This window comes from Camelina sativa, chromosome 15 (genome assembly GCF_030686135.1).
Source record: "Camelina sativa cultivar CO46 ecotype springtype chromosome 15, ASM3068613v1".
Lineage (NCBI taxonomy): Eukaryota > Viridiplantae > Streptophyta > Magnoliopsida > Brassicales > Brassicaceae > Camelina > Camelina sativa.
This window is the reverse complement of record NC_141894.1, coordinates 3184914-3209734: the sequence shown is the minus strand read 5'-3', so window position 1 is coordinate 3209734 and position 24821 is coordinate 3184914. Positions and strand designations below refer to the sequence as shown.

At 38.4% G+C, this 24821-nt stretch overlaps 7 protein-coding genes across 12 annotated transcripts; 3 read left to right on the top strand and 4 right to left on the bottom strand.

Moving 5' to 3' along the window:
- Positions 1-344: 344 nt before the first annotated feature.
- Positions 345-2710, bottom strand: LOC104744966 (thiohydroximate-O-sulfate sulfur/sulfate-lyase (nitrile-forming) NSP5). Its single transcript, XM_010466109.3, has 2 exons — positions 2430-2710; positions 345-1465 (listed from the first exon to the last, which is right to left on the bottom strand). Exons 1-2 carry the CDS (start codon positions 2463-2465, stop codon positions 518-520), a joined length of 984 nt encoding a protein of 327 aa, XP_010464411.1. The 5' UTR covers positions 2466-2710; the 3' UTR covers positions 345-517.
- A 195-nt stretch (positions 2711-2905) lies between these two features.
- Positions 2906-5194, top strand: LOC104744963 (GLABROUS1 enhancer-binding protein-like 2). Of its 2 annotated transcripts, none has more exons than XM_010466106.3 (4): positions 2906-3288; positions 3465-3770; positions 3876-4151; positions 4513-5194. In XM_010466106.3, the coding sequence occupies exons 2-4, from the start codon at positions 3471-3473 to the stop codon at positions 5020-5022; spliced, it is 1086 nt and encodes a 361-aa protein (XP_010464408.1). In that variant the 5' UTR covers positions 2906-3288; positions 3465-3470; the 3' UTR covers positions 5023-5194. The 2 variants fall into 2 exon arrangements, with proteins under 2 accessions (XP_010464408.1, XP_010464407.1); XM_010466105.3 differs by having other exon boundaries at positions 3039-3288; positions 4507-5194.
- Positions 5161-9840, top strand: LOC104744964 (protein ACTIVITY OF BC1 COMPLEX KINASE 7, chloroplastic). 3 transcript variants are annotated; one of them, XM_087487987.1, is made up of 19 exons: positions 5161-5322; positions 5419-5614; positions 5981-6570; positions 6691-6834; positions 6929-7054; positions 7171-7258; positions 7347-7434; positions 7514-7607; positions 7702-7756; positions 7841-7932; positions 8013-8183; positions 8250-8306; positions 8389-8472; positions 8583-8667; positions 8748-8809; positions 8912-8986; positions 9080-9184; positions 9312-9453; positions 9554-9840. In XM_087487987.1, the coding sequence occupies exons 3-19, from the start codon at positions 6004-6006 to the stop codon at positions 9625-9627; spliced, it is 2109 nt and encodes a 702-aa protein (XP_087344113.1). In that variant the 5' UTR covers positions 5161-5322; positions 5419-5614; positions 5981-6003; the 3' UTR covers positions 9628-9840. The 3 variants fall into 3 exon arrangements, with proteins under 3 accessions (XP_087344113.1, XP_010464409.1, XP_087344114.1); XM_010466107.3 differs by lacking the exon at positions 5161-5322 and having other exon boundaries at positions 5328-5614; XM_087487988.1 differs by lacking the exons at positions 5161-5322; positions 5419-5614 and adding an exon at positions 5638-5758.
- LOC104744965 (glycerol-3-phosphate dehydrogenase [NAD(+)] At3g07690, cytosolic) lies at positions 9774-12365 on the bottom strand. The gene is made up of 5 exons (XM_010466108.3): positions 11490-12365; positions 11034-11255; positions 10676-10923; positions 10156-10295; positions 9774-10070 (listed from the first exon to the last, which is right to left on the bottom strand). Exons 1-5 carry the CDS (start codon positions 12139-12141, stop codon positions 9944-9946), a joined length of 1389 nt encoding a protein of 462 aa, XP_010464410.1. The 5' UTR covers positions 12142-12365; the 3' UTR covers positions 9774-9943.
- Positions 12366-12643: 278 nt separating this feature from the next.
- On the bottom strand, positions 12644-14533 carry LOC104744962 (transmembrane emp24 domain-containing protein p24beta2). The gene is made up of 5 exons (XM_010466104.2): positions 14093-14533; positions 13735-13932; positions 13266-13452; positions 13051-13158; positions 12644-12947 (listed from the first exon to the last, which is right to left on the bottom strand). Exons 2-5 carry the CDS (start codon positions 13930-13932, stop codon positions 12814-12816), a joined length of 627 nt encoding a protein of 208 aa, XP_010464406.1. The 5' UTR covers positions 14093-14533; the 3' UTR covers positions 12644-12813.
- A 195-nt stretch (positions 14534-14728) lies between these two features.
- Positions 14729-18874, bottom strand: LOC104744961 (ribulose-1,5 bisphosphate carboxylase/oxygenase large subunit N-methyltransferase, chloroplastic). Of its 3 annotated transcripts, none has more exons than XR_015581992.1 (12): positions 17765-18874; positions 17441-17604; positions 17270-17353; positions 17038-17095; positions 16701-16754; positions 16422-16493; positions 16248-16320; positions 15822-15994; positions 15609-15711; positions 15384-15515; positions 15164-15286; positions 14729-15069 (listed from the first exon to the last, which is right to left on the bottom strand). XR_015581992.1 is itself a non-coding variant. In XM_010466103.2 (12 exons), the coding sequence occupies exons 1-12, from the start codon at positions 18149-18151 to the stop codon at positions 14977-14979; spliced, it is 1524 nt and encodes a 507-aa protein (XP_010464405.1). In that variant the 5' UTR covers positions 18152-18874; the 3' UTR covers positions 14729-14976. The 3 variants fall into 3 exon arrangements, 2 of the variants coding, with proteins under 2 accessions (XP_010464405.1, XP_087344111.1); XM_010466103.2 differs by having other exon boundaries at positions 16240-16320; XM_087487985.1 differs by having other exon boundaries at positions 16240-16320; positions 17260-17353; positions 17765-18234.
- Positions 18875-18959: 85 nt separating this feature from the next.
- Positions 18960-24748, top strand: LOC104744960 (GBF-interacting protein 1-like). The gene is made up of 10 exons (XM_010466101.3): positions 18960-19410; positions 20044-20087; positions 20205-20310; positions 20613-20727; positions 20919-21382; positions 21611-21995; positions 22503-22797; positions 22948-23103; positions 23424-23930; positions 24019-24748. The coding sequence occupies exons 1-10, from the start codon at positions 19245-19247 to the stop codon at positions 24301-24303; spliced, it is 2523 nt and encodes an 840-aa protein (XP_010464403.1). The 5' UTR covers positions 18960-19244; the 3' UTR covers positions 24304-24748.
- Positions 24749-24821: the final 73 nt, after the last annotated feature.

The following is a 24821-nucleotide window of genomic DNA, read 5'->3' as shown; positions in this document are numbered from 1 at the left end:
AATTGAATTTTCTGGTTTGTGCGAGTGTGGGAAACAAGAGCATGCATTGGGTAGTTTGGTGAGTAATAAATTTAGGTTGGTGTGTGTCGCGTGCGGACCAAACTGCAACATCTTGTCAAGTGTATCCCATAGAACGAGATATATTTTGAGACTAATATGGAAAAATATTGATAGGGGTTAGACTACCTATGGTCTATGGATCACTAAATAGTAAATACGCATCTACTACCGCCTGACTGAGACAGAGTGGGGTAACGGATTGAATTCAAAGCTTTCATTGACAGTGAGTGTCATCAATTGATAGTTCCGTAGTTCGTATGTATCACTAACTATGGTTGCTACGGTTTCTTCTAGGATGGTTCGTCCGTTATTATTGTTTAATGAAAATTTCGATTGTTTAATTACAAAAACGTAGATAAAACAAATGCACACACACTTCATCCAATCCAAAAGGAAAATTAAAAACCAGAAACTTCACACAGCCTCTCTCTCACCAGCAAGAAAACCAAACCATTACTTAGTTAGTGTTGGGAGTGAACAAGAAGATATCATCAAGCCTATCATTGCTTGGAGAGTTCCCACCATAAACCAACAGACCTTCCTTACCATCTCGTGATCCAGCTGCAAACGCGCACCATCCTCTAGGCCCTGGATGCTCCACTGATCCAACTCCATCATCCCATTTCCTCCATTCCAATGTCTCCGTATCAAGCCCATAGGCGTCACCAGTGAAACACCCTGCTCCCATATGCCCCAAGTCGCTCGGATCGATCTCCCCTCCAGATATCAGTATCTGTTTCCCTACAACCGCAGACGAAAACACACTTCTTGCTGACGGTTTCTCGCCTTTTGTATCAACTTCTTTCCATTCTCCTTTAGCTATGTCGAAACAGTGAACATCATCCGCTTCTTCTCCTGCGAATCCATAGACCACCCAGATCTTTCCTTGAACAACAGCAAGCCCTGGACCGCCTCTTCCTTTACAGGCTTCTCCCGGAGACGGGAACTTAATCCATTTCTGATCAACAACGTTGTACGCCCAAAGATCGTTGAGACGTCCTTCAACTCCGCACCCACCAAACACATACACGTTCTGAGAATCCGCAGTAATGGAGTGGTAGCTTCGGTTTTGCGGACCGGTTTCCCCTGAAGTGAGCAGTTTCCACTGGTTGGTGGACGTGTTGAAACAGTAGAGCTCGTTGAGCTCCTGGTGAGTGGCGTCCCGGCCACCAAAGAAATAGATGATGGGTCCAACTGCAGCCATGGCTACGCCAACTCTTGGAGGAGGAGCCTCCCCTGTAGCTTCCTGGATGGACCATGTCTCAGTCTCGAGGTCGAAAACGTAGAGATGGTTGTCAACGGGAACACGAGGTTGGAACTCGCCACCAAAGGCATACACTTTGTTTCCCACAAGTGCTATGGCATGAGAGCTTCTTGCTCCGGGTCCAGTTCCATTCTGTTTAAGCTGATCACAAGGAAAACAGAGAAGAAGAAGACATCAACACAAAGATTAATTCTTTTAAGTACTAGACAAGGATGATATTAAGCTTGAAATCGATAAGAAACAAAGAACAGACAAAAACAACTATGTGAGAGGAGTTAAGTCAGCACATGATGAATAGTCAATGAGAGAGGCACAAAGAATGAGATTTTAATTGTAGAACCAAATAATCATTAAAGATGGGAAGAGAGTTTCACTGAAAAGGATCATAACAGCAACAATTTACTGAGAAATTGAGTCAGATGACCAGTGAATGTAAGATATCTCTGTTCAAGTCAATTGTAAAGAAAACAACAAGACAAAATACAAATGATGCAATACTTAAAATCTTTATATAATCTCATCTATTAGAAAACAATCAGAAACAGACAAAAGAGTTGAGTCAGCATGCAAATACTCGATTGGACAATGACAAACTCATCATCCACTAATCTAAAACTAGGTGATTAACCAAAGATAAACGACTAAAATACTTAAATGTAATCATGATTACAATATTAAAACGGTTTTTGTCTTTTTATTAAAACGTTCTTACATCAGTAAAATGAATGATCAATCAACATGATATGAACAACTCAGCGGCGAATACTCCATAGTTAGTCCATTCAATAGAAAGACAAAACTAATCATCCAAAATTGATCAGAGAAAGCATAAACTACTAGGAGATAATGAACCTTCTTAAGTCTATATAGTAATCAGTAATCACATCAGCAATTTTATTTACTAAGAATCTTGGGACCAAAACTAGAGAGAAAATAGTCAGATTCTAAATGATTTTTTTTTTTTAAAATAAAGTTTTCGAAGGCCGCTAGTAACGTACGATTCAATAAGATCGAACAATAATCTGGGGTTTGATCGGAAGATTGATAAATAGTATATCCGATGAACCCCCAAATTCGTATCTAAGAGAAGAGAGATATAATAAACCTGAACCCATTTGCCTTCCATAGGAGTAGCTGCCATCGTTGCTCTGCTGCAAATTAGTAGTATTTTTACCACTGAGTGACTCGTTTAAGACCAATTTTGTTTTATTGTGTGTGTGTTTGTGAGGTTTTTCTTTCTCCTCTTTTGCTTTGTGTCCGTGTCTCTATTTAAGGCCCAAAGAGAGGGAAAAAGGAATCTTTCTATATTATTTTTTTTATAGATACCTCAATATTATTTGATTGGTTTGCAAATATTGTTCTTTTTTTTTTTTTTATCAAAGTGAACTTCTCTTAATAAAACGGCATGGAATGAAACCAAACCAAACCAAACACAAATACGGCATGGAATTTGCAGTATCAATCACAATTTGGTAAGGATATGTGTCTGAACTCTGAAGTAAGCAACTTCACAATTCATTAGAGTTAAGGATATATATATAATCAAAGCTAGCTCCAAACAACCATTATGATTTTATTATTAGTCCTAGTTATATATTGCAATAGAAAAAGTTTCAATTTTTTTTTAGCTCCATTAAAATTTTTTTTTTTTTTTTATAACCAAAACAAAAATTGGACTATCTAATAATAATGGGCTCCGTACGGTCCTTTTGGTCCACGGGCTTCTAATAATCACACATCACATATCCTCTAATCTCTCTAGTCATAATGGCGAGTTAGTAAGTAAATAAACAGTTTTCCTGAAATTTAAGCGGAGCACCAACTAACAACATACTCAAATCTGGACAAGTTTCCAATAGAGATTTAGAGAGAATCATCCATCCGAATTTAGGGTTTACGTCCTTCCCCCAAAAATCTAATCTCCCAAAATCGAATTTGGTTTCAGTACCCTTTTTACCAACACCGTAAGTTTCATCCTCTCTCATGCAATTCCAGCTCTCCGACTTTGTTTTTTTTTATTTAACGATTCTTTTAACTTGAATCCGTGGATTTTGATTTGTGTATTTTTTGAGGCAAACAAAAAAAGATTCAATCTTTAACGAAAGCTAAAATAAAAGCTTTATATATTTGATTGAATTAGGTCTCGATGGTAAACAAGAAACAACGTTCTTCTGGTGATGGTGGTTTCAGCGATACTTATACATGTGACTTAGAACTCCGAATCAAAAACTCTAACGGCTTCCTTCCTCCCTCTCCTCCTGACTCCCCTGTCCTCAAATCCACCGAGAATTTGGACTCCACCCCCACCGCTGCTGCTGCTGCTTTCGATGATTCACTAACCTTGTCCAAGAGTAGGAGGAAGCGTAAGGCTACGCTGTCTCCTTCATATGCTCCTTCTGATTCCAAGAGACTCTGGAGTAAAGATGACGAGCTTGTCATTTTAAAGGTTTCTTTTTTTGCTTGTAGCTAAGCTTGGCTTATTGTTGTGTCTTCTTCCTTTTTTTTTGTTTTGCTTATTCTTCTTTCGTTTTACTCTTTTTTTTTGAAAAAGGGCATTGTTGACTACCGGAACAAGACAGGACTGGACTACCGTTCTGATTCAGCTGTATTTTTTGAGTATATCAAAGATGGCATTGATGGTATAGTCTCAAAGGATCAGCTCATGAATAAGATCAGAAAGTTGAAGTCTAAATTCCGAAATAGTTCGGTTAAAAAGCCTAGCTTTACTAACCCTCAAGATTCTGAAATTTTTGACTTGTCCATGGCAATATGGGGCAAAGTTAAACCTGGATGTGTTGATGACAGTGCTAAGAGGACCAGGAGCAAGGTAAGTCATGGTTTCACTCACCTTCTCCTTATATATTCATTCATTCATTGTTGTGTTATAGTTGTTTCCCTCATCAATCTTCTGAGTTTGGTTGCTCGTCAATCTTCTAAGCTGTGTTATAGAATAAGTTTGGTTGCTCAACTTGCTTGCTTTGATGACTCAATAGGGAAATTGAGTTGTAATTATTTTGTATGTAATACTGTTTTTGTATTCATGTTGTATTCAATCTTCATGTTTTTGTATTCAACTCAATTTAGTGGTCTCGTCAGGATCCATGTTGCATTCATGATGCATTGATCCATGTTGTAATTTTGTATGTAATACAAAACTTTGACTCAATATGTTTTTTGATAAGGTTCAGGCTTTCGTGGAACACGAGGTGGTGACAAACGGTGGTGAACCAGAGAATGATGATGGATTAGCAAAAGGTAAGTCTTTTGACAAAAATGCTGACAAGAATACGGAGAATGAGAATAATGGGAAGAGGAGTGAGGAAGATGGAGCAATGACAAACGGTAAACCTCAATATGATAATGGCGCTGCAAAAGGCGGCTCTTGTGACGACAAATTACCCTCTGAAAATGTCGAGAAACGTGTGGAGAAGAAGAAGGGTGAGAAGGGGAGTGAGGAAGAAGATGGTTCTGCTGATGATGAGCTGTGTGCTTTAAAGGACGCACTTGAGGCGACAATGTTTCAGCATATAGGGAACTACGCACAGAAGCAGATGCTACAGAAGTTGAAGACCATTAAAGCCAAGGAAAGGAAAGAGCTGAGCGGTGAATGGAAGTCATTACTTGCTCAAGAGGCGCTATTGAAGAGCAAGAAATATTCGTTTACTGCCAAACTCGCAAATGCAGCATTTCATAATTAGGTAGTGATGAGTAATGACTTCCAAAAGTAGTTGGGTGGGTAAAACTTCGCTTTCTGGAACTTGCCTATGATCCGATCATGTGGTGAAGCGTCACAAGTATTTTGTTAATATACTTTGTAATGAAACCGTAGTTGTTTTGTTTATTTGGTTTTAATTTTTTTTCTTTCTAAAATCTCTATAAAGGAGAAACGCTTATAATAAGCGTACTCTGTGTCGAACTGTGCCACACAAAGAACGTGAGAAGGAGAAGCTGGACACGCACCTTATTTTCCTTAAGTTTGGCACTAAACGTTACAAAAGGTTCCTTTCATCATTGTTTGTCCGATCAAAGTCCAAATTTTTTTCCTATTTACGCAACAAATTACGATAAAAAGGTACGAATTAAAATTTCAATAGGAAGGTGAAAAACACAAATTCGGTGGAACAACACACGTTTCATAAGGACGACACCATCACGCAACCTTAGTCCTCTCTGTCTCTACCGTTCTCCTCTGTTCCTCTCTACTTAATTAGCCGATTCTACAGATTAAAATATCTGGGTCTGGGTTGTTTTCTGTCTCACCAGTCAACCCGATTCAAGACTCAAATAAAGGTTCCATTTTTCTTCTTTTATACACGTCTGTAATTTGTTTGCGTTTCTCAATTGTTCTTGGGTATATCTGGTTTGGTTTCAGGAAAAAAGTTTGGGTTTTTAAATCTTTGTACAGTGAATTGAGTTCCTCTTGCTTCTGTATAAGTATCTGTTACTGTTCTCTGATTGTTTATATTTTGTTCATGGCTTTGAGAATCGTTGTGATTCTTTTATCAATTTAATAATCTTTAGGAGTCGATGGTTTGTTTTACAAGAGGTTTTAAGTATGATGTATTGGAGTTTTGTTACTATGGCTTTTGTATTGTTTTAGACAATCATATTGTCTCTTTTATTGAATATTGTTGTTTGTTTTTGTCTGTTCAATAGGTTTTATTGTAGCTTAGGTGGAAATGGCGGCGTTATTAGCTTCTCAGAGCTGCTGCTATGGCAGTGAGACCGCAAGAACCACCAAAGCTATTGGTTTCAGTAGCTCTTTGGAGAATCTTTTCACGGGGGAAGCCATTCAGTGTTATGGCAGCAAGTCCAAGAGATTTCGTATTGAGATGAGACAATCCGGAACGCCTTCAAAGGTTGGAATCAACGGACGTGCAGTCAAAATGGTTCCGGCGAGTGAGGTGATGAAAAGGAAAGATGGTGTGAATAATGTAAACAAAGTGAATGGATCAGCGGAGAAAGTTGTTAATGGAGGGAGTTTGGTTAGTAGTAGAAACAGTAATGGTGCTACAACAAATTTGGTTAAGGTACCAAAGAAACAACCAGAATCTTCTTACCTTCCTCCACCGGTTGAAGGAGTTAGGGTCCTTCCTTCTGATGAAGGTTTTAGCTGGGCTAATGAGAATTATAGCGCTTTTCAACGTAGTGTTGATGTTTGGTCCTTTGTTTTCTCCCTGAGGGTTCGTGTCTTATTTGACAATGCAAAATGGTCGTACATTGGAGGATTCACAGAAGAAAAACAAGTAAGAAACCTTTCCTTATTTCTAATCTCATTGATTGATTGTTTTTTCAGATTTGCCTACTTTTAGAAACCAGTTTTTTTTTTTGTTTCTTGTTTCTTACACCTGTTGTTGTATAATCAGAAAATCCGAAGAAGAGCTACAGCTTCATGGTTGAGAGAGAGTGTATTGCAACTTGGTCCAACGTTTATCAAACTGGGACAGTTGTCTTCAACTAGGTCGGATTTGTTTCCACGTGAATTTGTGGATGAGCTTTCCAAGTTGCAGGTACATTTCTATTTTGTTATTGATGGTTTTGAATTCATGCATTAATTTAGATTCTCTTTGGGTTTTCTTACTGTTCTTTTATACTGGTTTTCAGGATAGAGTCCCGGCTTTTTCTCCAGAGAAAGCAAGGCGTTTCATTGAGGCCGAACTTGGGGCTCCTATTAGTGTAATGTATAAAGAATTTGAAGAGCAACCCATAGCTGCAGCTAGCCTTGGTCAGGTATTTTGACACTTAGCCACACCCCCAAGCACGCTTACGTGCTTATCTTTTGTTTTTTTGCACTTCATCTACATATTGATGTTTGTATCATAATTTTCCAAAGTGTATTCCTTTAGGTACATAGAGCTGTATTGCACAATGGCGAGAAAGTGGTAGTGAAAGTACAAAGACCCGGACTAAAGAAACTATTTGATATTGATTTAAGTATGTAGTAACAACTTCTGAGTTATACAGTAGAATACTTGCATAGGTTGCTTGAGAATTGCTGAAAATGAATTTACTTTCCTATCAGGTAATTTGAAGCTGATTGCTGAGTATTTCCAAAAAAATGAATCATTTGGCACAAATGATTGGGTTGGAATTTACGAAGAGTGTGCCTCGTAAGTCTTTTTTATAACTTTAATACCTAGCAACTTGTGGCTTTAAACCATGTAGGGCTGATATCTCCTTTGGTTTCAGAATCTTGTATAAAGAGATTGACTACATAAACGAAGCTAAGAATGCCGATAAATTCCGGAGAGACTTCCGGAATATAAGCTGGGTCCGAGTACCTGTAAGTTTCATTTGCTAAACCAAAACCTATGATATCAATTTCCTCTGTTGTGTGGTATATGAAACACATTCTGTTTATGTTGTTCCATCCGTAGTTGGTCTATTGGGATTACTCTGCCATGAAGGTCCTGACTTTGGAGTATGTGCCAGGTTCGTGTTGAAACTATCCAATACATTGGTTTGTTTGATAAACAATGTCGCAGTATTAACTCTCATATTGATTGGTGCAATTAGGTATCAAGATCAACAACTTAGACGCCTTAGCGACACAGAGTTTTAACCGTTCTAGAATCGCATCACGGGCCATTGAAGCTTATCTTATCCAGGTCAGTAACAATATAGCAACACTTTTATTGGAGTCCCAAGACTTTGGTTCAAACTTATGTTTATGTTTTATCTGTTTTAGATACTTAGAACGGGCTTCTTTCATGCGGATCCGCACCCGGGAAATCTTGCAATTGATGTAGATGAATCGATCATCTACTATGACTTTGGCATGATGGGAGAGATCAAAACATTTACTCGGACGAGATTACTTGATCTCTTTTATTCTGTTTATGAAAAAGATGCGAAAAAGGTATTTCTCTTTCAAGGGTTTGATCTCAAACTGATAAATAAGAAAACTAACTAAATGTTCTTACAGGTCATGAAAAACCTGATAGATCTTGAAGCACTTCAACCCACTGGAGATCTTTCATCGGTAACACTACAGTCTCACTCTTTCTCTATGCGAGAAGTTTATATGTGTAATCTCATTTTGACTTTGTACTTGTTTTTGTTAGGTAAGGAGATCTGTTCAGTTTTTCTTGGACAACCTATTGAGCCAGTCACCAGATCAGCAACAGACTTTGGCAGCTATTGGAGAGGTACCGATCAAAACTGTGCCTGAAAACGAAGCTGAGCTCTTTCTCAAGCTATTTATGATAGTGTTACCATGTGGTTCTTAAATTCAAAAATTCCTCATTTTCTATGGCAGGATCTGTTTGCAATTTCCCAGGATCAGCCATTCCGTTTCCCATCTACTTTCACCTTTGTCATCCGAGCATTCTCCACACTTGAGGGTGCCTATTCAATCTGTTCTTAACCTTCTTCTTCTTAAAATATACCACAAGTCTCACCATATAGCTTTTTGAATTTGCAGGTATTGGTTACATCCTTGATCCAGATTTTTCTTTTGTGAAGGTTGCTGCTCCTTATGCACAGGTTCGTACCTCTTTTCTCTGCTCGAAACCCAATTTTTTAGCAATCACCTCTCTACAATTTTTCGATCAGTGTGTCAACGCTCATGAATATCAACAAAAACAGGAACTCCTGGATTTAAAACAAAGGCAGCGCTCGGGAACTCAGCTTGTCCAAGAAATAAGGAAGCAGGCTGACGATGTAATAATGCTTTCACTCGTATTTTACGTCATTTCTCTAATTTTTCTTCTGTTCTTTCTCTATGTACTAACTTCAACTTTAAAACCTGTACAGGCCAGGTCTTCTACTCTCTCAATGCCATCCCGAGTGCAGCGAATAGAAGAGTTTGTGAAAGAACTCGATTCAGGCGATCTAAAACTACGTGTTCGGGTTCTTGAGGTAAAGCACAGCTTCGTCATGGTTTAATCACCACGACATAGTTGGCATCAGAGTAAAGCAGATTTGTCACGGTTTTGTAATAGCAAGAGATACTCACTGTAGGATTTGTTTGTTCATATTGGTTCAGTCGGAAAGAGCAGCCCGGAAAGCGACAATACTGCAGATGGCGACAATGTATACAGTTCTTGGAGGAACACTGCTTAATATTGGGGTTACATTTAGCAACCAAGGAAGCCAGCTTGTTGCTAATGGATCTTTCGTCGCAGCAGGTATGAAAGCCGTTGTACACACGTGCATATAGATGTATATGCAGGTATATTTCCAGTCTATGCCAATGGTAAATAAGCTTGATAAATATCTTTCGTGCAGGAATATTCTTGGCATTGGTACTTAGGTCTATGCAAAGAGTAAGTAAGCTTGACAAGTTTGAGAAGATGATATGATGGATGGTCATTCTTGGGAATACAAATATCAGATACAGGATTGTGATGTATAGGTGGTATAGAATGTATCTTTTAGCTCAAGTTCATAATATTTATAAATTGTATAAAAACTGTCTCTAATTATAAAGGGAAGGAAAGTCAAAAGATGTATGACGAATTTTTCACTATACTATAATTGTATACAACTATATATACTCTGCGTATTTCTGATAACTCTGTCTGCACCAAAACATCCACTGCAACTACATATTAATCTTCAAATTACAAACAAGTTTGCACCAAGGCTTAGCAGAGAAACTTATAAAAAATACAGTGCTCAAGGTTTCTGACCAAGAAGCCATGGCTGGAAGAAGAGATGGCTGTGAGCAATCTCGATGAGTTCACGTGGGTCATTCATCGTCTCATCTCTCAGCGCCTCAAGAATTGCTTCACATGAGAACTCCCTAGAAACATCATCAAAGTGTAAATCATGATTATGAATGCAGTCCATGTTGATAAGTTATTACAAAGTTAAAGAGATGCGCATACCTTGTTATAAGAATTCTGTAGAGCATCTTTAAGATGGGACAGAGTTCAGCTGGAGTTACAGGTTTGCCCTCTTCAGGGTGTTGAAGACTTAAGGAGGATTGGTTCAACAACTCGTAAAATGCTTTCACCGCAGAGACTCCCTATGAACATTACATCAAAATCACTTCATCATCAACCTTCTATATAACCAAAGCAATCTATGACAACTTATTTGCAATCTTAATACTAATCAATTTATGCTAATCTACAGAACTAAAACTTATACACAAACAGCATATGGTATATAGATTCAGTATTTACTCAGTGGCATTTAGATTCTACCTCCAAAGTTCATAACTTTCTATGAAATGTGCAGTACCCTTAGCTATTATCTGGATTTTATGAATATGAATTTACTATATACGGAAGGAAGTTATATGAGTTGTTCATTTTCTTGCTCTCTGTACTCAAATGTAAGTTACAATTTGACAGATTCTCAATACTATATGTACATAACTTGCCAAGAAAACTTATGCTGTACCTGAATCATCCCCTTGCCTTTGATGCTGTCACCCATTTCAAGGCTAAGTTCTCCTTTTGCAAGCTTCTGGCCATACCAGGCATTACGACCTTTTAGTAATGTTACATAGGTATCCGCCAGCAAAGGCCCAGCAAGTTTCTCTGGCTCCTTGGCCAATAGATGTGTAATAAAAATCATCTCTGAAGTACAATGCGCAAAGTATACTGACTTGCTGGTAGCACTTTCCTTAGTCAGTGTAGCCACCATTCCTATAAATTACAAAAACGGCAAAACAAACACTTTGACCTGTGATCACGTGTTCTAATATTTATTTCGAATCACTACCATACAGATACACATTTTAGACACCTGGTCTTACCTGCACCAATGGCATACACATTCTTCAAGCCACCCATTACTTCATGCGTAATGAGGTCACTATTATCCCACACTATGAAATGTGACTGCCTTAGAAACTTTCCCAAAGGCTTCCTCCATAATTCAGACCCGCAAATCCGTGCATTGGCATACTCTTTGTTATATACCTCAGAAGCAATATTAGGTCCACCAAGGTAGAGAATGTTCTCAAGAGGAATACCAGCTACAAAAGAGAATATGAGAAAGCAAACTGTAAAATCTCAATGACAACAACTACTGATCATACACTTTAACACCAATACAGTCAAGACTAGCCACCTATGCTACTTAATGACATGACATACACTCAAGCAATCTGTTGGGTAACCAATACACAATATCACCTTAATCAAAAAATAGAATCTTTATCTACACTAACGAAAATACTAAGTAAGAAGACAAAGAGAAGTGAATTTACTGGCTCGATAGATCATTTGAGTAGGAGTAACAATCCTCGGGTGAGGTTCAAACTCAGCTTCAACACCTTTAGCCAAAGAGATAATAACAGGAGCAGTAACCCTCTCTTGCCAGTACTTACTAATCTCATTAAACACCTGAAACGTCTCAGTTGATGGTAAACCATTGATGACAATATCAGCATCCCAAACAGCTTCTTGCAGATTAGTCACAACTTTCAAAGGACACAAAGGAGTCTCAACCATATTCAAACAAAACCCATCTTTCAAAATCTCATCTGCGTACAAAACCCTATCCCCTAATCTAGCTTCCACATACTTGAGATAAGCACACCGTCTGATCAACCTCCTCAACAACTCTTCCCTCGAATTGATCACTTCGAACAAATGCTCAGCTGTGCTTTTATCGATTGCTCTGCCTCCTCTTCTCCAGATCCTCACACTAGCTTTTTCCCTAAATTTGCCGTATGATTCCTGCAACATTGCAATGAAAACACTGCCCCAAGCACCAGCTCCTACACCTACGATCCTTAACGGATCGTCATCGGCTTTTCCCATTACTCTACGAATCTCATCAAGTCTTTCTTCCACCAACCTGCTCGGAGCGGAGTTGTTGTTCATCTCCACGGTTTCCACCACATGATCCATCATCATCAACAAAGCCTTACGGTTTCTCTCTTCAGTTGGTTCACCCACTAAACAACACAACAAGCTATGGAACAAAATCGGACTTCTTGTCGGATTTACCGATGCATACACTTGAACAACCAAAATGACTTTTTTTTTTTTTTTCTGGAAAGTTTTGTGTGTGTTTTTTTTTTTTTAATTTTCAGGTAACTTGTACGAACAAGACAACGATAGCTGGCTTTATCTACTCTGGGCCCATTCAAACTCATAGCTGGCTTTATCTATACGAGTTCGAACCCAGTCAAAGTTAAAAGGGATTGAGTACTTTATTGAGTTTTTAGAACTCTTCTTGCTCAAATCCATTTTGTAGGAAAAAGTTTTGCAACTTAGTCAAAACGTTGCATCAATCATTTACTAACGTTTAGAATGGTTGTGATATTAGACTAAAAGCAAATTAGTTCAATCCTTGTCCGTTGTGTATAGTAAATATTTATATCAAAATCACTATTTTTGTACTGAGAGAGAGAGAGAGAGAAAAAACAGACTGATTGAATTATATAACCACGAGTGGATAATTTCTTGACATGGAAAAAAGCAAATCTTCCAATGTACTACGATGATCTGTCTGTAAGAGGTTTAAGTAAGAGATTCCCTGATACATTTGAAGTCCCAAATGATGATAAACTCGGTACTTTTTTTTTAGACACGCGACATGCCGAGTTTGCGTTCAAACAAGCGACGCAGAAGATAAACTTGGAGAAGACTTGCTCCAATCAGTGCAAACGACTCGAACAAAGCTTTGTGTACTGCTCTTTTGCTCATGTTCTCGTTCACTGCACCAAAAGAAAAAAAAACCATATCAAACTATACCTCTCAATTTGCAGAAGCAAAAAGTAACCAAAGGGTGGGGTTTTCAGAAAGAAAACAAAATGTTACCAATAGCTTGACGATCGGTCTGAGCCTCTAACCAATGTTGTTCAAATTGGATGTTGTAAAGAGCCTCCTCTAACTTTGATATTTGCTCCATCAAGGGAGTGAAGTGCTCTGCGCACACACATTAACAGAACAACAAAGAAAAAAACCATCTTCAGCTAAACAACTCAATATCAAGCTGAACTGATTAAAGAAAAAACTAAACAGATAATACTCACCGTCCTTTGCGTGTTGATCGTAGTATGCAAAGTGACCAAGCTGTACATCGAAGTCGATGGTTTCGTGATAAGGAGACTTGTTTGTGAAACAAAAGCGGTAAACACCTTTCTTTTGGACAACGAAGTCGTGCTTTGCGCTTATCTGCTCCCTGAAGTCATGAATTTGTTCGCCTGTTGGGCCATGTATCTATTCAATATCCAAAAATATATCATCACCAATGGTTATCTCATTCAACACAGCATACAAAAAATCTAAAATCCATCATCAGTATTGGTTAATCAACAGTGTACAAGAGAACCCTAAGCATTGTCTACTAATACAAACCATATTCTTTATCAATACATGCTAGAGATTACCTAGCAACAACCCTAACCATTGTCTAGTCTAATACCAACCCTATCTATCTTTCGATCGATTTTGCAAAGATAGAAACGTAGCAAAAGGTTGAGGTTGGGGAAAAAGTCATACCACAAGATCTACACCATCCTCGTTAAAATGCCATTGAGAATCAGACTTGACGACGACGAAAGAGACATGAAGCGTATCGCCTTCATATTCAGCCTTGTGAGAGAAACATTCTTCTCGGTCTATCACGAATCTAATCCCTAACGCTGCCTGGAAGCTCCATAAGAGCCCTAATATTACGATCGCAGCCTTCAAGCTCATCTGCCACAATAATTTCGAATTATATCAAATATAAAAGACGCAATTCAGTCGTTTACAAGAATCCTCGATTGCAGATTCCAAAACCAAACCAAATTGAATTGTTTCAATTTCGATTCCTACGAGGTGATTAAACTAGAGATACAGAGTGTGAGGAATTTACCTTCCAAATTCAGAAGAGATTAGATCGATGGAAACTCGATCTGGTCGAAGAGTGTTAAAAGAAATATCGGTGATTGATCGAAGAAGAAGACGGTGGAGAGAGATAGGGGTAGGAGAAAGAGCGAATTCGTTCAGAATCAGACACGAAGAATCCTGTTTTGACTGAAGGGCAGTTTCGTGACCGGACAAGATCATCAAACTATAAACGACGTCGCTTGCTCCTTTTTGAGGTATTTGGTCAGCGGGCTTACGTGGCGTTATATCATTGGCAATAAAATACCTTTAAACCATTTAGATATTGCCACATCACATTATGTCGAAATTGGAGATTCCATAATTCAGTACGTTATCATCAGGCTCTTAACATAATTTCGGCAAAAAAAAAAAAAAATTGTAATTGGGATATATGGTTAATGGTTTCTTTTTGTGCTTTAGTATGCCACAGTTAAAAAAAAAAGTATGCTACGGTGAAATATTACTTGCTTTGCTAAAGAAACAATCTTTTGACGTGTAGTACAATCAGATTGTAGCGGTACTCTGCGTTTTTGTACTCGATCAATTTTAAACGTTCAGCTTCTAGAAATAATGGTCAACTCATATGGAAGATGCCTAGAGGACCAATATAATCTTTTACGAGTTGAGAAAGTTTTTGTATTGGACTATGGACAAATAATAAATGTGCACAGTACATTTCGTCAGAGGGATTGTACAAAACACATTTACTAGTAATGTATCAAACTGCCATTTTTTGTGTGTAGTATACTCACGATCCCACCATGCCTACATCAACATTCATATTCTTTGGTAGAGAAAATTACATTTTTGGTTTGGAGAACAATGAAGCCTACACTTGACGCATCTTAAAGCTGTTAACTCATTCAACACTCACTTGAAGTTGAAGAAGTTCCTAAGTCCAGTGAAGAGCCGTAGAGCCTTCAGCTCACCGCTTCTAATATCCCTCAGTCTCCTCCTAAGAATCTGAACCGAGAGCCCAAAAAACACAGATTCCACAATATCATAAATACGTCCACGAATTCTCATCTATCATATTGGCTACAAAATGATTCCTTACGTATTGAGCACGGTACAGTATCCTACGCTCGCTGGTTGACAAGTCTACAGCTAGCTGTTTTAGAAACGCTTTACGATTTAATTGTTTTGGAGATGTAATGTCCAAATCCATTGATCCACTTTCCTACAATTAGAAATGATTAACAAAACAAACCATAAGCAGATGCAGTGCAATTTTTCCACATATAGAGAAAGATGAACTGTTTTTTTGTCATTTTTACCTTTAAAGAACGGGTGTACTTTGATATGCTTGTTTCACATGAGTCCAGTATGAACTGCAATGCTTCTTCCTCGATTTCTGGATATTTCAGATCCTTCGTTGTTGATGTCTTATTTGAAGCAGCTTTCGCCATCTGAAATGGATAGAAATTTAGCAAGGATGTATTATGAATTAGGGAAGAACTGGATAGCGTCAACTAATTAGGGTCATGATGGAGTTGCCAAACCTCTTCAAAGCTGTTTCTCATATCTGGAGGGCTCATCACTAGATAAGCATATGCCATTAGCTCCATTGGCCAACCCGTTATCCTTACGGGGAAGCATTGAGGCCTGCCAGTGAATTAGTTAACAGAACAGAATCATCAAAAGAAAACTCAAGTTGATCAAAAGAAATCTACAAATCTTGAGAGCAAAATATGGATAGTGGGAAAATTGATTACGTCGATAATCCATGTTTCTTTAAAGCATCCAGCTTTTCCTTGTAACACTTATCATTTTTCCTAAGTGACAGTGCTAGCTCTACTGAATCACTAGGGTTGGTTCCTTCTCTGGGTACAAACCCATACGATAACAATAGCTCTCCGTTGGATTTATTTCCATATGATATGAAAACCTGCACAAAGTCATGTATTGAAATACATCAGAGACTTCAGAGTACATTGGTCCCACTTTGGATTGGCTTGCTGGAGCGCTAAAAGTCCAATAGTGTGAATGGGGCTTGTTTGTGTTATACCCCGACTTATATTTTTAACTTCAATGCTCGTGTTTATCTGAATTTTGACCAAACTGAGCATTTGAAGTGATACAGATATGCACTTCATATTTTCTCTAGGGAATGAATCTATAGGTCTTATTTACCTGCTCACCTGGTTGATATGGTCGATCTGTTGTAAAGACAACTCCTTTCGAAGACTTATCATAATCCAGGAACGTCTCAACCTTTCAAAGCAAATTTTGAAATAATTACTACCATAAATTAACCATGCTTTCTGATTAGGAGAATTTAGGAGCTAACTGGTTATAAAGATAAGCAGAAGTACCTCACAATTATGATTAAGCATATCTGCCCATGGAACTAAGGCAAATCTTCCATCCATAGACGGCAACCGTACCTGTGTTAGAGAAGCACAAGTCTGAGTTAAATAATGAAATGTTTTGGTTGTGAGTGCTCATTGTTCACACTGGAAACTGTTGGAGACAGCTAAATTGTGCAGAAAATCATGCTAAATTGTTGGTGTTTCACTAATTCAAGACATCTAGATAATGTAAATTAATTATAAAGATCAGCAAATGATTGCTTCTGATAAAGTAGTTCTTACCAACCGTGAGAATAGGATTCCGAAAGACCACTTAAATGTCTCATCATTGAAAACCTGCACCGATAAATAGCACACTCATATTTATTTTTGGAGAAAACAAATTTAAGATGTAAATTCACAGTATCTCAGATAATAGAATAAAGGCAACAGTAGTTGCAAATACAGAAGTGCACATTGCAAGTGACAAAAAGACCTCCAACAGACCAAAGAAAGATTGAACTCGATTTTGAAAATGTTTTTTCTTTCATTATTAGAATAAGAAAGCAGACGTTCGAGCAGAGCAAGCTGTATACTTCTGTCTCTGAGTTAACTATAGCAAAATAGGCATAACATTTACCTCTTTAGGGAAAAGGTGAGGGTGTTTGGAAAATATCCTGCTTCTTAGATCTTCATAACTGGGGAATATGAAAAGGATAAAAGACATGAGCAATGTCTAACGCAAAATATAATCATCAAACCCCTAGCCTACAATAAGTGCTTGTGAATGCTTCTATGAATTCAGGACTCGGGAAAGCAAATTCTACACATCTACAGCAGTTGAGGGAAAGAAAGAAAGTACAATATCTCACGTTCCAACAACATTGGTGATTCTTTCAATAGCCCGTTCTCGAATCTGCGAAGCTTCCAAGTACATATCAAGTTCTGTCCGAGTCCTGAGATAGCACAAAAAGGCTGTAGGGATTCAAAAATTTGGAGACAAACGTGATCATTATGTGCAAGTTCAGCTCCAAAAAACTTACCAGTATAAAAGTGAGTAAGGTTGTCGCGGAAGAGCTGAGATGTAGTTAAACCATCTTGAATTTTTCTGAAAACTTGCTTCACTAATAAGATAAGTAGCGAGCAAAGGCCAATCTGGAACGTCGTAACGTTTCATCACTTCACCAGCTTCTGGGTTGGTCCATTCCTAAAACTCAATCTCCAGTATTATTAGATATTCACATTCATGAAAAGACATATACTTCAACCTTACATTGCTTTCAAGTGAGAGAGATCAAGAACTCATGTGAGATCAAAGAATATATTTTTATTTAATATTCCAAGTGAAATTGGGAGTGTGAACTTACGGAATCAGCACTGATAACGAGAGAAGGAGGAACAAAGAGCAATTTCTCTCCTTTTCTAAGGTTCTGTGAAGCGACAAGGCCACGCTCACCGATGTCGACTCTATCAATGGCCATTTTCTGCGGAGGGAGGCCTGATTCGGAGAGCCAGTTCTGGAGAGAAGTAGCGTTCTCGAGTGAATCAATCTCGCAGCCCCATGATATGTCGGGAGCTTCCTCCACGGATCGTCTCGTTGTCTCACCGGCCGAAACAGAGCAGTGGATTCCGGGACGGCATCGAGACACCGGAAGAGGTGGGAAAGAGAGGATGGAGCTTTGATTACGGAGTTTGTGGAGTGGAGAGTAAGCTGGGAGGAGGGTTGATTGCAAGACGCTAGAAGCTTTCGCCATTGGAGAGAGGAGAAAACGAAGAAGAGAGAAGAGGAGTGGCTGTGGATGAGGAGGCTCTATGATGATGCCACTCGCTACTGTACGATTAGCACTTAGCCGAGATATGATTAGTTTGTAAATTACGGTTTGGTTCGGGAAATATTCGGTTAGTTTTGGTTTGAGTTTGATTTGATTGCCAAGGAAGATATTAATTTAACTTCCTATGTTTTGGATAGGCCTAATGATAATCAATTGATGATGAGATAATTGAAAATTTGTTTACCATATTATCATTTTCTATAGTTTCAATTATAGTGTTTACAAATATGATGATTGATTTATTTTTATAATCTAAAAGTAAAAACTAAGATATAATATTGTGATGGTAAATTAGGAAAGTAGGTAGTTAAAAGGGTTTATTAGAGAAGCAATAGGAAAAATACCCAAAACACATATTGGTTAATATTTTAACCAAAATCTAACGTGTAATTTTTTTTATAATACACACATATTTTTTTTTGGTTAATGCATATGATTCAAAAGGAAAAAAAATTATGCAGCACTTTTAAAATAGTTAAAAACATTAATAAATTATATTTGAGTTATTTTCTCAGAAAGTATCCCTACTTGTGATCAAATTTTCTCAAATAATAATTGTGACATCATATTTGGTTATCATTTTTTTACCAAAGATTCAGATTCAAATAATAATAATAACCAATTATTAAAAGCTAGAAAAGGAAGGTAATACCAAAATATAAATGAAAAAAAAAACCAAAAAAAAAAAGCCCTAACCTTCAAAAATCACAGTACGTAATTTTTTTCTTCTGTTGTTGCTCATTCCCTTTTCTCGCCCCCCTTTTCCCTTCCTCTGCTTTTTTTTTTTCTTCTCTTTTTTTTTTTTTTTCCCTTCTCTTCTTCTTCCTTCTTCTTCTTCTACCTTCTCCATCCTCGACATAAACTAGTTTCAAATCCCATCCTTCTCGTGATTATTTGTATTCGTATACAATACACACAAATATATAGGTTTAACGCAGACCTCTTCTGGTCTGTTTCCAGATTTCGATTCGAAAAAAAAAAAGAGCGAGATTACGTTTGAGAAGAAGAAGAGAGGATGGTCGGCAGTGGCGCTAGGGTTTCGATTCCAGCCAGTACTCGAAAGATGATTCAGAACATTAAGGAAACCACTGCTGGGAACTATAGCGAGGATGAGATTCACGCAATGCTTCATGAATGCAATATGGATCCTGACGAGACCGCTCAACGCCTACTTCTTCAGGGTATATTAATTATCTTCTCTTCACTTTGTATTCATACCTGATTTCTCTTTAATTTGAATTTGGATCCACGATGAGAGATTTTTAATTTTCGATTTGGGGTTTTTTTTTTTTTCTCTCTAACTTAGGTTTTAGCATCTGATTCCATCTGCTCTTCCCTTCTTTGATGTTATCTGAATCATCGGTTTCTTCGCCTGCTTAGTTGAAAAGCTCTTTTCTGATTCTGTGTTATAACCGTTTTTGCCACAAAAAAGTTTTCAGGATTTGATTTAGAATATACGCGAATCAATTACTTCCACTAGTGATGTGTGAGACAAAGGGTATAGTATTCTGAGTGGTTTGTCTATGGGGGAATACTTTTGCTATGTAGATGAATCTATTGCTTGGAAGTTCACATTATCAGGGATTTTAGTATCTTATCTAAACAAATTGTTTTGAAAAGAATCAGTGGTAACCATGATTTTTTCTTTAGGTTTTAGAGTAGATTTTCTCGGCAGTTGTGGTTTTGCATCAGGCTACCTGTTTGTGCATCTTGTAATTTGGAAATGTATTCTGGGATAGGTTTTAAGTTTTCTTTTGTTGAGTTATTCTATACAATCTTCTATGCTAATGCAAAAACTGTTTATGACTCTGCAGATCCATTCCATGAGGTTAAAAAGAAGCGTGATAAGAGAAAAGAGGTATGGGGTGGTGTTTGCAGTTCATTTCGTCTATTTCATGAGTTTATGTGTAAACCATGTCTACTAGACAGCAAATATTGTGACATGGAGATTGACGGTTTTATTTGAATGTTACAGAACATCAACAGCAAGGATTCTGCTGAATCACCATGGAGATCTGGTGGCGCGGGCCGTGGTAGCAGGGCCGGTCGGGGGAATTTCTCTTCGCGTCATGCGTCACATGGTAATCAACAATCAGGCTAACTCAATTTATTACAGTACTTTCATCTCTTAATATGCAGCATTAGTTTTCTCCGAAAAGTGGTTTCTTACTGTCACAATCCTGTTTGTTATATTTACTCAAAGTTAATTCTTTCTTGATTTTTCTCCTAGGACAGTACTACATGTTTGTGTTCATGAATGGCCTTTAGTATGTAGCGAAAGAATATGATAGAGTTAGTTCCTAGCGGCAGTCCATAACTTGTTGCTTTTGGAAGTTTTCAGTAACTGATGAATTGTCTGTTGTGAATGTTTATTGCTAATCAGATGTTGCTGGTGCAAAGAATTCTTTTAGAAAAGAAAATGGTCCAAAGCAGGTCACTGATCCATCAACTTCAACCTCTCAAGAGATAAAAACGAAAGATATTACTTTGGTGTCAAGGTGAGTGTTCATCCTATAGTACTAATCCCTTTTACCTATCATTCTCCTTGATCCTATGTGACATGTGACATAGAGGTGGATGTATTTATACCCTCAGTGAAAACAGGGGTTGGCCTTTTTTCCAGCATGGTTATGCTCAATAGATGAACCTTCTCATGATGTTTGTTTTCTTTTTACATTGATGTTGACAGCCATTCAGCTGTGATGGATAAAAGTATTGTTGGTCTGACATCGGGAAGCTCTGATGTTCATCATTCTTCCAACCTACCAGCTAGTTCAGGTCAGCTGAAAGCTACTGGATCTTCAGTCGCCTCAAACACCGGTGCACCATCTTCTGTGGAATTAAACAAAAATCGTGTAGCAATTGTCTCTAGGGATGTGCCTACTGAGCAGAAAACGGTTGATTCTCTGCCACTCCCTCGTCCAACTTCTTCTGAAGTTCGATTCACATCTTCAAATCCCAAATCAGAGCAAACAGCACATGAACAACACGTTGGAGAAAGCAAGTTCCATGCCAGATCCCGTGGGGCTGGGAAGACTGTCGTGAATGATACTTATGTTCCGAGGCCTGCTTCATCTCATAGCAACAGTACGGGTAGTCGGCCGTCTTCTAATTACAGTAATCGGTCGCATCAGACTGTTGGTACTCAAAGAGGTAACAGTGATACATTTATATCTGCAGTACTGGATTTCTTCTCTGTTATATGAAATATTTAGCATATATTCCAGGTAATAAATGTGCATAGAAATCAGAAACATCAGGCATTGCTTTTATAGGAAACACTTTTTGTTGACGATAGCTCTTCATTATTGTATTTCTTTTTCTCATTTCTACAAGACTGTAATCTTCTGACATCATCATTTCAATGATGCTTGTTTCTAGGTGCTGGTTCCGTTAAGGAATGGAAACCGAAGCCAGTGAACCATAACACTACCCAGGGTTCTGGTGCATCATCTACAGGTGAAGCTCTTGCAGGTCCTACTGAAGCTAGTGACAAATCTGTTGAAAATGTTATCCCTTCAGCAGAGGCCACATCTAGATTGCAGAGACAGCTGGAAGACTTGCAGATTCAACGTCAGCATGTTATTATTCCAAACCATATTCTTGTTCCAGAGGCTGAACGAACCAAGCTAAGCTTTGGAAGCTTTGATGCTGGCTTTTGTATTACGTCTAGCTCAGTAGCCTGTCCAGAGAATGAAAAGAGATCTGCACCTCTCGCTCATGATTCGCAGGAAGTTGAAGAGAGTTTTGAAGAGGAGGAATTCAGGTATCTTTCTCTTCTTTGTCAGTTATTGTTGATGTTGTTGAGTGACTATAGATTCTCAATTTAGAATGAGTAAGCTGGAAAGAAGTTGTTAATAATAAATTACTTATGGAATAAGGTAAAAGAAATTTCCAGGTGTAGTTTGCGTGCTCTGTTAAGTAGCATAGTTGAAACTTCCAAAACAGTATGGTGTACATCAGGCTCTAGAACATATATCTTTTTTCATGCTGTAGGGTATCTGTTGATCGAGTAATGTCGATGGTTAATTGGGATAGAAACAACTCTTTGTCCTGCCTGGCTCCTAAGTTCGATACACAAAGAATTTTTGTGCTGTAGGATGGGTTACGGAATTAAGTTTCTGGAAGTCGTAATGACCTTTCCATTATGAACACTTAGTGAGCTATACAAAACCTAACTCTTTTCATTTCTAGGTACTGAACTTTTATGTCTTGAAATATGACTGTACTTATATGCCCAGTGCCTAAGTGAATTTTTCATTTATGATTGCAGTCACCCAAATGTCCATTCGACTGAAAAGGAAGAGGACAACAATGCTTACCTTGAGTCGCCTTCACAAGTTCAAGATAATATGGCTGGTGAAGGTAATACCGCAACAAATGTAGGTCCAGAGTATGAGGTGCCCAAGCAAGAGAATATGTTGGAGTCCGAAAGCAATCAAACCTCCTTTGACCGTGATCCAAGTAATATTAATGGTCTTGTTCCTCCAGCTCATGCGAGCCAGCTTCCACAATTTGAGAATGCTGACCCTCAAGCACGTGATGGCCTTCGTATTCCCAATTATGCGGTATGCCTTATTGTTGTGAGGTTTTCTTATGGTTGATATACCTTGCTTTTACTCTTCGTCGATCAGTAACATTTTTCTCATTATATAGTTTTTCGGCATTGTCATCTGTAGTTTATCTTCTAAACTATCTATACTTCTGCTGTTTTGAAGGGCCAACAACCATTTGATACAGCGAGTTACTATGCTCAATTCTACCGCTCAGGCCCTGAAAGTGATGGCCGTATTTCTCCCTTTGTTTCCCCAGGTGTTGCCTCCAAATTTAATGGGACCGTGTTGCCTCCGCATTCATCTCAAACCATGCAAGAGGTTAGCCTTGTATTTTATTATAGAATTCATACCTTCGTGATTTTGACCTGATTTAAGATGAGACTCTTTCGTTTATACATTCAATCTTCCAACATTAGCAGCATCGTTTTGATAGTCAAATTTGTCATGTCGGCCACTTGGATTTAAGTCTCATTTTTTCTTCTTGATAAAATTGAAGTGATTCTACACTTTCTAATTGGTCTGTATATTTTTATGCTCAGATGCATTATAACACTTTTAAAAGATCAAAAGATAAAGCTGTTACAAACATGTATTAGTACTTTTCTGTGCCTGAAATGCTTGAACATGTTGATTTGCAGGGTGGAAATAACTTGGTTCTCTCTGCTGCTAGTCCACCACCACTGGTAACTCAGGCTGCAGGACTAATGCAGAGCTCTATACCTGTCACACAGCAGCCTGTTCCTGTTTTCCGCCCCCCGGGTTTACATATGTCGCATTATCCACCAAACTACGTGCAGTATGGACACTACTTCTCCCCATACTATCTACCTCCCCCGACAATGCACCAGTTCTTAAGCAATGGTGCATTTGCTCAGCAACCTCAGGCAAGCGGTGTATATCCTGCTCCTCCACCTCCTGGAGCTGCAACAGGAGGCAAATACGCACTCCCTCATTACAAGCCCGGGACTAATACAGGAAACATGACTCATGTCGGTATGCCTGCTGGTTACGGACCAACATACGGGTCCTTCCCAGCAGGATATAATCCCACCTCTGCTGCATCAGCCGGGAATTCGACTTCCAATGAGGATCTCAACTCATTGCAGTTGAAAGAAAACAACGGCTACAACACAACAGGACAACAGGTATCTATCCCCTCTCCTTTCCTAAACCAACTCAGTTGAAAGTTTAGTTCCCTTTCCTAATGAATTTATATTCTTGGGGTCTCTGCAGAGTGAAGCATTGCCTGTATGGATTGCTGGACCAGGACGAGATGTGTCAAGCTCTTTCTACGGTATACAGCACCATGGGCAACATGTGACTTACGCTCCAGCACAAGCTGGGCATGTCGCGTTCCCAGGTATGTACCATCCGGGACAAGCAGTAACAGCAGCAGGAGTTCATCATCCACTCTTACAACAGTCTCAAGGTGTGGCTGGAGCTGAAATGGTTGCACCTGCGCCTAACGTCTTCCAACAGCCTCAGCAAACGCAGATGAATTGGCCAAGTAATTACTGAAACAGGAAGTATAAAGGATGAAAAAGATTTTGAAGATTCAACAAGTTTGAAATTCCAGAGAAATCAGGAAAGATATGGTGCGGGTTTTTGTTGACTTGCGTGTGTGTGTGTGCCATCTAACAAATTACCAAAGAAATGAAGAAGCTATGAAGTTGAAGGCTTAAAGCATGAAGGGGATTTTACAGAGAAAGATCAAGGCTAGGGGAAGGTATTTTATGAATCCAGTGTTTTGATGTTACTATATCATTTTGTTTTAGCAAAATTTTTGCTTTCTTAGTTTTTAAGAGGTCTTTTTTTAGCTCTCCTTTTAAGTTTCTGAGCTAAGCCAAGAACTTTGCTGCCTGAGTCTGTATCTGAAGACTCTTCTTCTCTTCCTTCTTTCCTAATAGCCTTTGGTCAATGTTTTCAAATCCGTGCCAGCAATCAAATTGGACAAGTTTCTTGATCGCGTTCATCTTAGTTCTGTTTGGCTACCCTCAATTTCAATATTTTATTCCTGAAACTTGAAATTTACTGAA